Source organism: Capra hircus, chromosome 4 (assembly GCF_001704415.2).
Source record: "Capra hircus breed San Clemente chromosome 4, ASM170441v1, whole genome shotgun sequence".
NCBI classification, from domain to species: Eukaryota; Metazoa; Chordata; class Mammalia; order Artiodactyla; family Bovidae; genus Capra; species Capra hircus.
The window spans coordinates 89,501,422-89,517,278 of record NC_030811.1 but is presented as its reverse complement, the minus strand read 5'-3'; the positions used below and the strand labels follow the sequence as shown (position 1 = coordinate 89,517,278).

The window sequence follows — 15,857 nt, the reverse complement described above, 5'->3', positions numbered from 1 at the left end:
CATCTCTATTTACTTGCTCTGTTTTGTTCTAGCAGTGACAGAGTATATGTATTTTATTATTTTCCCAACTTTTTCTAAAACTTAAAAAATAAACCTATCTTCCAAGGCACTATCATCCCAACTCATACAGACTGTAAATTTTGTCTCCTTACGGTTGTAGGAAACTACATCAGCTCTAGCACAATTTATTTCTAAGACTCCCCACCTACAACCTGTATACTGGTGCCCCTTCTCCCTCTTGGCCTCCACCTATGCAAATATCCACGATCTAATGCCATTCCCACTGCCTGGGCTCTGCGGATCCACATCGCTGTGCCTCGCATTTCTTCTCCACCAACTTTATAGTGTCCAGTCTCTGCATCTTCTACAATAGCCAAATCAACAAAGACATAGTACAAACACAACAAGGTGCCTTTGATCCCAAAAGTCACCGAGAGAAAAGCAAAGTTTTCGTTTCTAGTTAGAAAAAGGAAGATGTAAAATGTATGACTTCTGTTCTGAAGACATCTCTGTTCCAGGCATTTCTTCAAACCTTGGCAACTCTCTGATTTTGTCATAGTGCTTTCACCTGAAAAGTCTTACCCTAGTTTAACATTCTCCATGAAGCACCTCCCCTCTGTTTGCCATTCCATTCAGCACGGCCTCCTCTGAACAGCGAGGGTCCTCCTGCTACTCTTCTTTTCAAAGTAAGTGTTCTCCACCTCACTGAGCGTCTGTTTCATACTGAATTTCAGCAAAACATGGCTTTCTCTCCTCAAGATGTAGCTGAGAGCTTCCTTTTCCTTTCCACTTATTATATTCCCAGATTGCTTCCTAAGGTATTAGGAATTGGATCCATACCATCAGTTCCTATGAAACATGCTTGCTATGAAATGTTATTAGACAATTCAATTATTTTTTTAAGAAGCCACTTTGAGATGAGAAATATAAAACAGAGACCACCATTACATTATCTATTTTCTTCTGTCATTATGACAAGTAAGGTAAAGTGGTTTGCTTTCTTTTGCTGGGTACCTAGACCCATGCTTGCAGTGGGCTACAAACACATTTTTAATTTTGAATTTCTTTTTTCCTTGAAGCATGAAATAAAGCCAGGCAGTGAAATTTGAAAAAACTGTATATATGACTGTGCTATTTTGACAGCAGAATAAATACTTTTTAAAACAAATGGAGACATGCTTTCTGGACCAAGTCTTCCCAGGATACATTCAACTGCTCACAACCACATGACATGTGAAACATCTCCAAAGAACCAGAATCTTCTTCCAGCCCCAAGAAAGACTACTCACCAGACTTCCTTGCTTTCAAAGCAATAACAGCTGCTAGCTCTCTCTGCACCTAAGAAAATATTAGGGGGAAAACATCAAATTAGAATAAGAAAAACATAGGTATTTGCAAAGTTAAGAGCTGTTGAGATAAGAGTTAAGTTTGCTGCCATATTTTTGTTTGTTTTTAATAATATGGAAAAACTTCTGCATAGGAATTTTAGGGTGAAAACCTCAAAGTATCTAATTGACTTCTTTTAAAAAGAAATTATAAACAGTTGCCAGAATGTACACATTGGAAAACATTGTTACTTATGACGCTTTGATGGGAAGTACCTCAAAAACATAACTGTGTAACATTCAGAAATAATGCAAATAAATTATTAAAACAGGCACAATACTGTGGCAAAGATTGCAAATATTTTTTCTCTCTCAAAGATTCTAGTTTATACAGAAATTCTGGAAAAACTGAGGTAGGTGACCCTAGTTTAATTGGACTTCTCTCTGAATACAATGAACGATCACTTGAGGCCTGACAGGTTTAACAGCAACCGTTTCAGATAACACGCTGCATAAAAGCAAATGCTATCAACACACAGGGCAGGTGAAATGGGAACAGGCAGGATGAACTTTAATATCCCAAGTGCCTTCAACCTCACTTATTGTCCAGATTTTTGCTTATTCACTCATTCTCTCTCTCTTCCCTGAACATATATGCTTAAATCCTTCCTCAAAAAGGAACATAAAACAGAGACCAAGAAAGATAACCACAGTCACTTGCAAAGATAATGTGGGGAAAAAAAGATAACATGAGGATAATATCTGGGAAACTTTTGGTGGTAGTGAGTTTGGAAGGGCCCTGCAGCTTAATGTGTTACACGAGTGACATTTTAAAGGTAGAGTGTGAAAGTTCAAGGTTAAAGAAGATTTGCTATGGAAATTAATCTAATTTACGCTGAGGTATGTGAAGACAAAGCAGCTCAGTGAGACACTGCGACTCTGCCTGGGATCCATACCACAAGGATCAACGTACCGTCATCCCCGAAGAAAGCACTGCCCCTCCCGCACACTGCTGTATTGTCACGCTTCCCTGGCTGGCCAGTATGAATGCCAGTCCAAAGGGTACATATACTCTCGGTTCAACTGATCCTTGGCTTTCTTGGGACTTCCTCAGGAAAATTATACTGTCATGAGAAGATAATCAGCCCCTCACTAACTAATGGTGGGGGTCTGAAATCCAAAAACACTCGTGGGGGAATGGATAAAGACGTGGAACACACATACAAGGGGGCATCACTGAGTCATTAAGAAGAATGAAATGATGCCATCTGCAGCAACACAGATGGACCCAGAGACTGTCACAGTGAGTGGAGTAAGTCAGACAGAGGAGGAGAAGTATCATACGACACCCCTTTTATCTGGAATCTAAAAAGAAATGATACAAATGAACTTGCAGAACAGAAAGAGACTAAAGACTCAGATAACATCTGATGGTTGCTCAGAGGAGGACGGGGAGAAGGGGCAGTTAGGGAATTTGGGACTGACACGTACACACTGCTGTACTGATAATGGATAACAAACAAAAGACCTATTGTATAGCACGTGGATCTCTGCTCAATGTTATGTGGCATCCTGGATGGGAAAGGAGTTTGGGGCCGAAGGGATATATGTATATGTGTGGCTGAGTTCCTTCACTATTCACCGGAAACAACATTGTCAGTCAGCTCTGTGTGTGTATGTGTGTGTGCGCGTGCATGCGTGCATGCTCAGCCACTTCTACTCCAATACAAAATTAAAAGTTAAAAAAAAAATAAAAATGCTCACAGACATAAAAATTTAGTTGAAGAACTTATGCAGAAAAAGAGAGTTGGGAGAGATAGAAGTGATGATTAATCAGAGGAAAGCCTTTACAAAATACTTGCATGTGTAGTAATAAAAAAGCAAAAAAATAAAACACAAATTAGTGCCTGTTTTATATATTTGAAATTGTGTGTAAGGTTTATCGTAGTAACAGCCTCTCTCTTCAGAATTCTCTCCTGTTACAGGGGAGAATATTTGGAGGTAGACAAAGATACAGATTAGAAAGGCTCCCTGGGACCCTGTCAATGGCTTCCTAATGTTATGGGCGCCCAGGGAAGTCTCTTCTTGGCTCAGACATAGGAAGACAGCAGAGACAGGAAAAGGTGCAGAAGGCGGCTCACTTAAAGCTGTCTTCTCCATTCTCCTCCTTCAGTTTTCCATATCTGATACTCTCTTCATGAGAGCTTCAGTTTTTCTTTCTCGATTTAGAAATAAGACTCAAAACAGAAGTAGCTCAGAAAAGGAAAATGTTATATTCCCAACACTATATAAAACATCTCTGCAAAGATTTGGTGGAGAAAGAAAGGGAGAAAAAGGATAAGAAAGAAACCTATAGAGCACTTTTTGGGAAGCCAAGAAGATTGAAAAAAAAAAAAAAAAACGGATAGTGAGAAAGACAAGAACTTCACAGTTAAAAATGAACCTAAGCTTTTTCTTTTTTCCATAAAATAAATGAGAATACTCTACTGTACCACACCACATCCCCTGAACATCTGCAGTCAGGGAGGACATACAAAAAGTTACGTGCGGTGGCGCGTAAAATAGTTTCCACATTTATGCCCCTGAGGGAAAACATTTTTGAGCAAAACCCCAAGGATAGTTTATTCTTCCTCCAAAATACAAAGGGGAAAGCATTGAGCAAACAAATCACAGACTGGGTGAGATCCTGTCAGAGTCTCCTATAGATGGCTGGAAGGCATCACTGACTCAATGGACATGAGGAAACTCAGGGAGACAGTGAAGGACAGGGAAGGCTGGCGTGCTGCAGTCTATGGGGTTGCAAGAGACGGACACAACTTAGTGACAGAACAACAAGTATCCTCTTAGCACTTTTTAAAGACACACCAGCAATCATTATTTCATTATTTTCAATTGTGACTAATGCCTGTCTTCTGGGCAAAGCTCCACTGAGGCAACCATCTTTTCAGCACCGTGACTCAGGGCCATCAACACGCTTGCACTGACCCATAGGAGGTGGATGAAGAGGCAACTTTAAGGGAACAGAGACAGAACCCAGGGGACGGGGCAAAAAAAGAAAAGGCTGCCTGAGGGAGGACAAGGAAAATCCAAAGAGAAGGCACTCCAATAAGAAGGGACTTGCAGCAGAAATCTTCAGAACAAATTAGGACTCCAAGCCTCCTTTAGCAAATCCTTGTTAGGTTTATTCTGAACTGCAGACACAGAGACTAGACTTTTCTTTGTAAGCACTAATAAGGGACTTGTCGGCACTGAAAAAGAAACGTAACACCCCAGCAACGCTCAAGTTTCCAGATGTCTGAAATCCTGGCCCACATTTTGATAGCAACTTTCTGGGAACCCTGAGCAAAAACTAACCAGTTAAGATGCTCCTGAATTCCTAACATTCAGGGACTGATGAAGATACTAAATATGTGGCGACTCTCTCTGAGTTCGTCTGTGTGTGTCTATCCACACATACCCTTTTTCCTAATAAACACTTAACCTGTTTCACTTAAAAAAAAAAGAAGGTACAGTAAATATGTGCTGTTTTAAACCATTAACTTGGGGGAAGAGTCTGTTACACTGAAAAGTCTTTTACAGACAATTATTTTTCTACTTGATCTCCTTAATGTAAGCCTCTCTCATCACGACACAAATGGAACCCTCTTCATAGATCAGTATCAAAAAACATATCCATATAAATGTATATTTAAAAGTGGCCAAGAGCCATGCTCTGATATTCACCACTGTTTTTATTTATTATGAGGGCGCTAAACCACTGCCTAGAAAATTAGAAGAAATGCCCTGCTGTAGGTCTGACAGGAAGTACATTCTTACGGTGGTCTGTCACAAGCCTCTGCTGTTCAGTTGCTCAGTCATGTCCGACTCTTTGCGACCCCAAGGACTGCAGGACGCCAGGCTCCCCTTTCCTTCATCATCTCCCGGAGTGTGCTCAAACTCATGTTCATCGAATTGGTGACTGAACATTTTATGTAGTTCAGAAGTGTTCCCTATCTATGTCACACCCTCAGGGAAGTCTTATAATAAGAAATCAGACACACTAATATTCCTGTAATGAAATATATGGTTATTCATACCAAATGGGATAAAGACAAACTAGGAGGAGTCTCAGGATTTTCTACTAAATATGTTCAGTTTAGGTTAGATTTTGGCACCAGGTGGCAGAATGGTAAAGAATCCACCTGCAGGAGACTCCGGAGATGCGAGTTCAATCCCTACATCGAGAAGATCTCCCGGAGGAGGAAATGGCAACCCCTTTCAGTTTTCTTGTCTGGGAAATTCCACGGACAGAGGAGCCTAGCAGGCTGCAGACCATGGGGTCACAAAAGAGTTGGACATCACTTAGCAACTAAGCACACAAACACACAAATTATGAAAACCTTTTGTTTTTTAGGGCTTTTATATTTGAGATTTGTGAATAATGGATGGTTCAAATAGGAAAAGCAGTACGTTAAGGCTGTATATTGTCACCCTGCTTATGTAATTTCTATGCAGAGTACATCATGAGAAACGCTGGACTGGAAGAAACACAAGCTGGAATCAAGATTGCCGAGAGAAATATCAATAACCTCAGATATGCAGATGACACCACCCTTATGGCAGAAAGTGAAGAGGAACTAAAAACCCTCTTGATGAAAGTGAAAGAGAGTGAAAAAGTTGGCTTCAAGCTCAACACTCAGAAAATGAAGATCATGGCATCCGGTCCCATCACTTCATGGGAAATAGATGGGGAAACAGTGGAAACAGTGTCTGACTTTATCTTTGGGGGCTCCAAAATTACTGCAGATGGTGACTGCAGCCATGAAATTAAAAGACGCTTACTCCTTGGAAGAAAAGTTATGACCAACCTAGATAGCATATTCAAAACCAGAGACATTACTTTGCCGACTAAGTTCCATCTAGTCAAGGCTATGGTTTTTCCAGTGGTCATGTATGGATGTGAGAGTTGGACTGTGAAGAAGGCTGAGCGCTGAAGAATTGATGCTTTGGAAGTGTGGTGTTGGAGAAGACTCTTGAGAGTCCCTTGGACTGCAAGGAGATCCAACCAGTCCATTCTGAAGGACATCAGCCCTGGGATTTCTTTGGAAGGAATGATGCTAAAGCTGAAACTCCAGTACTTTGGCCACCTCCTGAGAAGAGTTGACTCACTGGAAAAGACTCTGATGCTGGGAGGGATTGGGGGCAGGAGGAGAAGGGGACGACCAAGGATGAGATGGCTGGATGGCATCACTGACTCGATGGACATGAGTCTGAGTGAACTCCGGGAGATGGTGATGGACAGGGAGGCCTGGCGTGCTGCGATTCATGGGGTCACAAAGAGTCAGACACGACTGAGCGACTGAAATGAACTGAACTGAAGGGACTGATAAAACACATGTCAAAACTTCCTTTCTCCTCTGGGTACCCATCAGCAATTTTAAAGTGTTTTTAAATGTTGAAGTATTTTGGCTTTCTATGTTTAAAAACCAGCAGGGCTACTCACAAAATAGCCCTGAAATTCAAAAAGAATCAGGGTTAGTCTCAGTTCCAGCATTTTGTCTGTTTTTCTCTGGCTTTATAAGGCTTTCAGACTCAATGAGTCTTGCATCAGCGCAAGATTCAAGAGGCAACAGAAAGTGTCAAATACAAGCCCCGAGTGCCAGAGATCGTAGCCATGGAGAGGTCAACTGAGAAGACGTGGTGGCCTTCCTGGAGGAAGAGGCCCCTGAAAACCAAGCAAGAAGCTGGAGAAAGCCAGTGAAGGTCACTGTGGGGGACAGACCAACAGCGACAGATGCCACCAAAGGGCCATCCTTACAAACTAATTTTACAGAAAATCATGAATTCACAAATTTCCTAAAGCTTTTTAGTAAACATATTAATCTTACAAATCTTTAAATGTTGATAATATAATCAAAATGTTTCTAAAACACAGAACACATTTTCTCAATTTCCTAAATTGAATGTAAGAAGAAACATAATTCAATACACTTTCCTGTTTTATTCCCAAATATACTTGCTTCCAAAACAGGGTTAAAAATTCTAGATAAATAAATAAATATGCTTATTAAAGCCATCATCATATTTTTGGATAAGATATAAACTGAGTAGTGATAGTGGCTAGACTTCTGTCCCATGAAGAAATAGCCACATAGTGAGTGACAATTTTCTTTGTTCCTCAGTGGCCCATTTTCCTACTTCCAAATTCACTGTTCTGTTCTAAATAGTTAATATTGCCACAGGACTGACACATGAGTAATCCTGTGATTACCTGCTAATGTCAACCCATAATTAGAAAATTAAGAAAGTTATTTGTCTAGACAATACTGCTCTCCACCTAATAGTTTATTTAATAAATAGTTGTTTTCCTAATAACTGCTCTCACCGTATCAAAGATGTGTTTGATAAGCATGCTACGACGATAAAACATGCTTATTCTTATTTCAAGGATATTAGGGATATTTAAAAAAAAATCTCATAAAGACTTTGTGGACTAAATACAGATACGTCTATTTATTTTAACTTAGATAATCACTGGCCAAAGACTAATACATACATAAGTGACCTGAAACTGACTAGTGAAATAAAGTCCTACATGTAAGTTCTTTTTCTGTTTTCTTTTTTTTTAACATTTATTCACTTGGCTGTGCCAGGTCTTAGTTTCAACATGTGAGCTTTCAGGTTCACACGCGGCAAGTGGCACCTAGCTCCCTGCCCAGGGACTGAACCCAGGCCCCTGCACTGGAAGCACGGAGTCTCTAGCCACTGCCCCACCGGGGAAGTCCCTATATGCGAGTTCGCTTCTTAAGTCCGTTATTTAGGTCTGCTGCTTGCACATGTATCTACCATGCACGAGGTTCACATTAAAAAGACGTGATAAGTTTTAGTTGATCATAAGCACGGTATAAGTTAACAATGGAAATGAGATTATTTAGAATTGCATAACAATGGTTTTGGAATAGTACGAGGATGACATTCAGGTCACCAAGAAATGATGGACTCCAGAGAGAGCAACACCTGGACTGTACTCAGTTTGAAGTACCATCTGTTTAGGTTCTGAGGAGGTGACAGGATTCACAGGACAACCCCGAGGTGGTCACTCGTCGCAGTCGATGTGACGTAGCAGCCTTCATTTATCTTGTCCTCAACTGCAGGGTCTGGCACGTTACCCATCCTCTTGCTCTTAGCCACTAGGATTCCATGACACCACACCCTCCAGGCTTTTCACTTTTGTCTCTGGCTGCCACTTCTCTTCCCTCAAGGATTCGCTTTCCCTTATCTTTATGTTTTGATGACCCTCAGTGGTTTGTTCTTAGCCCTCTCAACCTTCTCTTTCTATTCGTCCTCCCTAGGCAACCTCACTTACTCACAGGATTTCAATCTATCCGCATTTCCAGGGTCCAAAAGTCTCATCCCCATCTACCTCCAGGACCTAAATGCCCCATGAGCAACTCAAACTCAACACTTCCAAATGTGAAGTCGCTTTCTTACCACTTCCCTCCTCTCTCTAATCTGCAGCATGGCCCATATACCCAGGCAGTGAATGGTACCACCATGTACCCAGGGTCTCAAGCCAAGAAGTGAGCTGTTCTTGTTTTAATGCAGCTCACCATCTCCTCCCAACTCAGACTGCTGCCTCTCATTTACCTCTCTTCAAACCACATCATACTCAATAGAAAATATATATCTTGTATTACATCTCTTGCTAAAAAACTCTTCAAAGACTTCCCATGACACCATGACAGAGTCCAATGTCCAATATTTCATATATAATATTCTTTTCATCTGGTCTTCAGTATCACCTATTTCCACATCTCCTTTTTTTGGGTGAGGGAGTTCTTCATTGGTGTGCTTGGGTTTTCTCTAGTTGTGGCAAGCAGGGGCTACTCTTTGTTGTGATGTGTGGGCTTTTCATTGCAGTGGCTTCTCTTCTGGCAAAAAGGCATGTTTTAGCTCTACAAACTTTCAAATACTCAGAGCTATCCACAGTGGACATGGTCTACTATGTGAAGTTCAGTAGAAGATGCTTCATATGGGAAGGCAAATTTCAGAAGTACCCAGACCAAGGACTTATTCTAAAGATTTGTTTTATGAATGCCTCCTACCCAAATTATCCACTGTCATCAAAAGAGAACAAGCATAAACCTCCTGGGAGTCGCCTGTCAGTCTGCAGTAGAACAGTTGGGGATATTATTGCCATTTCATCTAGCTAACAGAGACGGGGTAGGGAGGGGGTCCAAATCTCAACAAACAGATGAAAAAGAACAGTTGGAGGCCATTCCTTACTGTGGAAATCTCTTCAATTTCATGGCACAAAGAACAGGAGAGGCTACAGATGTACCGGCCAAATGTAATCTGAAAAGAGCAAGCAAATGACACTGACATCTTTTCAAAAGAGCAGGGGAATCTGCTCCTTCAGTCTTCAAAGCTGCTCTCACAATTCTTGATCTAGTCATTTCCCCAAAGCTCTAACTGCTCATCCACGTGAATTTCTTGACGAACATTTTATATATATGAAATGTTATAAGGAAACACGTACACATTGGACACCCTGGGTTTTGCTATGACAATGAAATAAAACATTAATTATGCTTACATCAATACATTTTTTTATATACATTTTATATCTCAAGTTACTTTTTTCCATTTTCTGGTAAGACCAGAGTATTTTCAATCTGTGTCACATTTAATGATTCTTCAATAGATTTATATGATATGGTTTATTTAACAAAGTATCTTTAAAGACATAATTTGCAAACTTATGCCTTTAGCATACCTTTTATTTCATATTACGTGTCATTTCTTACATGCCCTTTCTTAATTAGTGTGCTTTTTGGAAGCAAGTTTCTAAACTGCAGCAGGAGTATAACCTATAGCTCTAGACATTCCAAGGATCTACAGTGAGGATCTCCCATCAGAAGGGATAGGTCCTACAGAAGTTGAAAGATTGAAGAGAAGACGAGAAGGGGTCAACAGAGGATGAGATGGTTGAATGGCATCACTGACTCAATGGACACGAGTTTGAGCAAACTCAGAGACTTAGTTAAGGACAAGGAAGGCTAGCGTGCTGCAGTTCATGGGGTCACAAAGAGTCAGACACGACTGAGCAACTGAACAACAAGGGCCGTTACACGTCCTGCACTGGCATGAATCCAGATCATCTAAGACCCCTTCCAACCAGGAAGTCTATCTATAAAAACTGCGAATGTGGGAGGACATCCTGGAAGAACAAGACACAGAACACAAGATCCAAAAGCCTGTAACAGGAACAGGAAATCTCCGTCTAGTTTATGCCAACCTTGAGGGAGACCTGGGAATCTGGTTGTTGGGGCAGAGTCACAGCCCTCCACCCCACAGCACGGGACTGCTATGGGCATGAAGTGAGTTAACACCTATAAAGCATCCAGGAATGGTGACTGCAATAGTGAGTGCTACTTTGCATGTTAGCTACCATTACCATCATCATCATCGCATTACTATAAGTAATACAGCTGAGCTTAACAACAAATTATAATAGAAGGACATTTCAGTCCCTAGTTGCTTTACTATTCATTTGTTTAAGCCCTTCTTCCCATCTAAATTATTAAAACTCCTTGACAATCAGTATTGCTTCTGCTTATCATATGCCTCCTACACGGCCCCCACATTGCCAGTAGCATAAAAGTGACTGACAGGCTTCACTGAAAAGTTATAACAATGCCTACAAGGCAGGTATTTCTAGAGTTTATATTTTTTAAAAAATACGCTTTTAGATTTCTACAGAATTCTGAAGCTTTTACAAATGCATGTAAGACAGACCTCAGATTTAGAAATTCACTTTGAAACTTCAGGGGGATCAACCAACGAGCTGTGGCCTGGCAGCTTTTGGCATCCGAGAGATAACTGCTGTTGAATGAATCAAGGGATTGCAGCTGTATTCAACAAGGAGTGTGTCTTGCTTTTGTATTTCTGCCCTAGCAAATCATGACCCACTGAGAAGCTTAAGAGAACACCCACTGATCATCTCACACTGCCATAGGTTAGGAGTGCAGAGGAAGCGTGGCTCAGCTGGATCCTCTGCTTAGAGACTTATGAGGCCAAAAATGAAGGTACAGGCAGAGCTGTGTTCCCTGTGGAGACCCTGGGAGAGAAGATGCTTCCAAGTGCATCCAGGTTGTTGGCAGAGTCTGGTTCCTGCGTCTATGTGACTAGGGGACCCTTTCCCTTGCTGGTGTCACCTGGAACCTGCCCTGAGCTCCTCGAAGCCTCTCTCTGGTCCTTGCACAGGGAGACCCACTTCTCAGAGCCAGCAGCAACACACTGAATCCTCACGCTTGGGATCTTTCCGTATTCTCTCTTCTGCCATTTCTCTTTGATGCTCACCAGAGCAAGGTTCACAGGATTAGACTGGGTACTTGCAGATGATCCAGATCTGTACACTAATTACATCAGCAAGGTACCTTTTACCACATAGTGAGTATTTACAGGTGCCAAATAGTGCATTCATCTTTGGGGTCATTCAACCTACTAAGGTACAGCAACTCAGATCCTCAGAGCCCTCTTGGAAAACTAGCCTTGAACCCCATTTTAGGATTTTATAGTAACATGCTAATAAGTCTAGTCCTGGGTCATGATTTACCTGCTGTAACATCTTTACCAGAGCATACCTCTGAGTTCACACAATGAATCCCATGACTTGAGAGCCAGTCTGAATAAATATCTGAATTGCTAAACCATGCAGTCATGTTTCCAGTATCTCATGATCCCTAACAGGCTAAAAGTTAAAATGCTGTTCAATAACATTCCATAGGTTTCATTTTATACAATTCTTCAAATAAGAAGACTCTATAATCAAATCCCAAACCCCACCTGTTGAGACCTGTTCAGTAACTATGAAGTATCCTAAGTGAAGATAATGTAGAGAATTGCTTTTTGAACCCTAAATTGCTATTTTTCATTACTATAGCAATTACTGTACAATAGCAAAAATTGCTATTTTTAATTACTCAATATTTCCTGTCTCAAATGCTTCACCTCTGCAATGCAAATAACAACCCTCTGTGCTGCGCAAGGCTGAAATGTGATGTTGCATAAGAAACAGAAGCAGGACGCTTGCACAAGGTAAGAACTCAACAAAAATCACCCAGTCTCAGCCTTTTACCCAGATCTCATCTGGTCTTCATAACTCAGCAACAGGCTAATACATTTATATCTGCAAACAAGTTTCTTTAATAATTTCCCCATATAGAAGTTCATCTGTGCTGTTTCTAATACAGAAAAATGGAAAACAACCATAATGGTCAGGGGATGATAAATCCATGGTATAGGGTGCTATGAACCACAACCAATGTCACAGGAGGTACTGTTGGTGCTGAAAATACATTAAGGGAAAAGTATGGACCTCAAAATAAGAGTCATTTTTTTTTTACATATTTTACAAAATATACACACACAAGAAATATAACCTAGAAAGTAATAAACACTAAAGTGTCAATAGTGAGTCATTTCTAAGCAGTTTCACTATGGGCAACTTTTTTATTCCGGAAATTTTTTTTTTAATTATTGTCTTTATATTCAAGCTAAATAACCCAAGTGTCAGATAAATTTTTAAAATTTGCAAAGCATAATCCATAGTAACAACTATCATCATTTTGACACAGAATTCACCCGAGTTCTAACCACCTAGTATGCACATAAAATTTCCTTATATTCTGATTTATATTAATACAACAGCATAAAATAACAAATTAATTTAAAATTTACCTTATTCCATCACCACCAAAAACTCAAGTAGTTTTCTCTTTTTTACATGCCTCCTGGTCCTGCTTCACAAATGGACATAATACTAAAGCTGTACCATTGACCATTTAACTATGTAAAATTAAATTTCATCTAAGCAGCTATAAGAAGTTCCATTTTAAACAAATGCACAAAAGAAGCAACCCAATATGAAATATTCATGGATCATCCTTTGAAAGCTCCTTCCACTTGCCTTAGATAGGATTTCACAGTAACACTCCACAAACCTGTGACTATTAATGTACAAACTGATGGCTAAATAAATGGTCTATCTGTTCGGTTCAGTTGCTTAGTCGTCTCCAACTCTTTGCAACCCCATGGACTGTAGCACACCAGGCCTCCCTGTCCATCACCAACTCCCGGAGTTTACTCAAACTCATGTCCATTGAGTCAGTGATGCCATCCAACCATCTCATCCTCTGTTGTCCCCTTCTCCTCCCGCCTTCAATCTTTCCCAGCATCAGGATCTTTTCAAATGAGTCAGTTCTTCACATCAGGTGGCCAATGTATTCGAGCTTCAGCTTCAGCATCAGTCTCTCCAATGAATATTCAAGGTTGGTTTCCTTTAGGATGGACTGGTTGGATCTCTTTGCAGTCCAAGGGACTCTCAAGAGTCTTCTCCAACACCACAGTTCAAAAGCATCAATTCTTTGGCCCTAAAAATTCTCCAAGCCAGTTTTCAACAATACGTGAACCATGAAATTCCAGATGTTCAAGCTGGTTTTAGAAAAGGCAGAGGAACCAGAGAGCAAATTGCCAGCGTGCACTGGATCATCAAAAAAGCAGGAGAGTTCCAGAAAAGCATCTATTTCTGCTTTATTGACTATGCCAAAGCCTTTGACTGTGTAGATCACAAAAAACTGTGGAAAATTCTGAAAGAGATGGGAATACCAGACCAACTGACCTGCCTCTTGAGAAATCTGTATGCAGGTCTGGAACCAACAGTTAGAACTGGACATGGAACAACAGACTGGTTCCAAATAGGAAAAGGAGTAAGTCAAGGCTGTATATTGTCACCCTGCTTATTTAACTTATATGCAGAGTACATCATGAGAAACGCTGGGCTAGATGAAGCACAAGCTGGAATCAAGATTGCCAGGAAAAACATCAATAACCTCAGATATGCAGATGACACCACCCTTATGGCAGAAAGTGAAGAGGAACTAAAGAGCCTCTTGATGAAAGTGAAAGAGGAGAGTGACAAAGTTGGCTTAAAGCTCAACATTTAGAAAATGAAGATCATGGCATCTGGTCCCATTACTTCATGGGAAATAGATGGGAAACAGTGGAAACAGTGGCAGACTATTTTCTTGGGCTCCAAAATCACTGCAGGTGGTGACTGCAGCCATGAAATAAAAAGACACTTACTCCTTGGAGAAAAAGTTATGACCAACCTAGACAGCATATTAAAAAGCAGAGACATTACTTTGTCCACAAAGGTCTGTCTAGTCAAGGCTATGGTTTTTCCCATAGTCATGTGTGGATGTTAGAGTTGGGATTGTAAAGAAAGCTGAGCACCAAAGAATTGATGCTTTTGAACTATAGTCTATCTGTATATCCTGTCAATTAAAAAGGTCTGTTTTGCATATATATTACAGAGAAAAATTATTATCTTCTTTTTCAGAACTGATACCCAAAGATCATAATATATTGTATACACACACACACTTCTTCCCTTATTGACAAGGGATTCTTCAAGTCACATTTTATTCTTGAATGGGTTCTGCACACAGACATCTTTCTGAAATGATGCTTTTAAGTTAATGTCCCCACACTGTGCTCATCTCAGTAGGCAAAACACCATGTACTATGCTATTCACCAAAAACCAAAACATATTTCACAAGACTAGAGTTAAATTAGGTTACCACAAGATCTGAGCAGGTACAGATGGTTTCTTTGAAAAGTGAAGTCGCTCAGTCATGTCCAGCTCTTTGCGACCCCACGGACTATAGCCTACCACACTCCTCTGTCCATGGGATTTTCCAGGCAAGACTAATGGAATGGGTTGCCATTTCCTTCTCCAGACAACCTTCCAAACTCAGGGACTGAACCCGGGTCTCCAGCACTGTAGGCAGATGCTTTACTGTCTCAGTCACCAGGCAAGTCCTGGTTTCTTTGAAAGTAGAGACAATAAGTTCGTATTTAGTTTTAAAAAGTCATGTGTGTGTACATCTGTATCTTTTGCTATTTAGGGAGGTATTCCCAAGATGAAGAGAATCAACTTGATGAGTGGTAGATGTAGACTATATTAAGCCTGTTTGATTTATAAAGGAGAGAAAAATACCACTGAGTTACGTGTTCACATTGATAATCGTGGGCTTTGTGATGTGTTACCGTGAGATCCTACCTGAGAGAAACTGAAGGAGCTGTAACCAGCTCTCCACATGGTCCTAGAGACTTAAAAACCCACAGCCAAAGGTGCCTTGAACACTGTGACAGCTGATCAGGGTAGCTCTACAGCACAACGAGGAAAGGTACTAATCAACCCCACAACTCCTGAGAAATATCAAGAACAAGCAAAACTACACCAAGACTGCGCTACAAGTGCTCCGGGGCTTTCTTGATGCTTCCTGAAACCAGATCTGTCTTCCTGGGCCTCATCTGACACTTCCTCTCAAATCTCAATCCACCTGACCTTCCCCAAATCACGTAGCAGCTCTGAAGCCCCTGGAAGGGCTGGAACCAGGCTACAGTTCCAAGTGGGAATTGTACATTCCCCACAGATGAGAAATACAAGGTGGCAAGGTGTTCAAGATCTTGCAGTACCCAGACAC

At 40.8% G+C, this 15,857-nt stretch overlaps 1 protein-coding gene across 2 annotated transcripts in view; it reads right to left on the bottom strand.

Moving 5' to 3' along the window:
- RAPGEF5 (Rap guanine nucleotide exchange factor 5) overlaps positions 1 to 15,857 on the bottom strand; it is a 233,107-nt gene that overhangs the window by 139,018 nt on the left and 78,232 nt on the right. For both annotated transcript variants that reach the window (XM_018047330.1, XM_018047329.1), the window contains exon 7: positions 1,290 to 1,338. In XM_018047330.1, the coding sequence (XP_017902819.1) occupies positions 1,290 to 1,338 (49 nt within the window). The remainder of the gene's footprint in view (positions 1 to 1,289; positions 1,339 to 15,857) is intronic.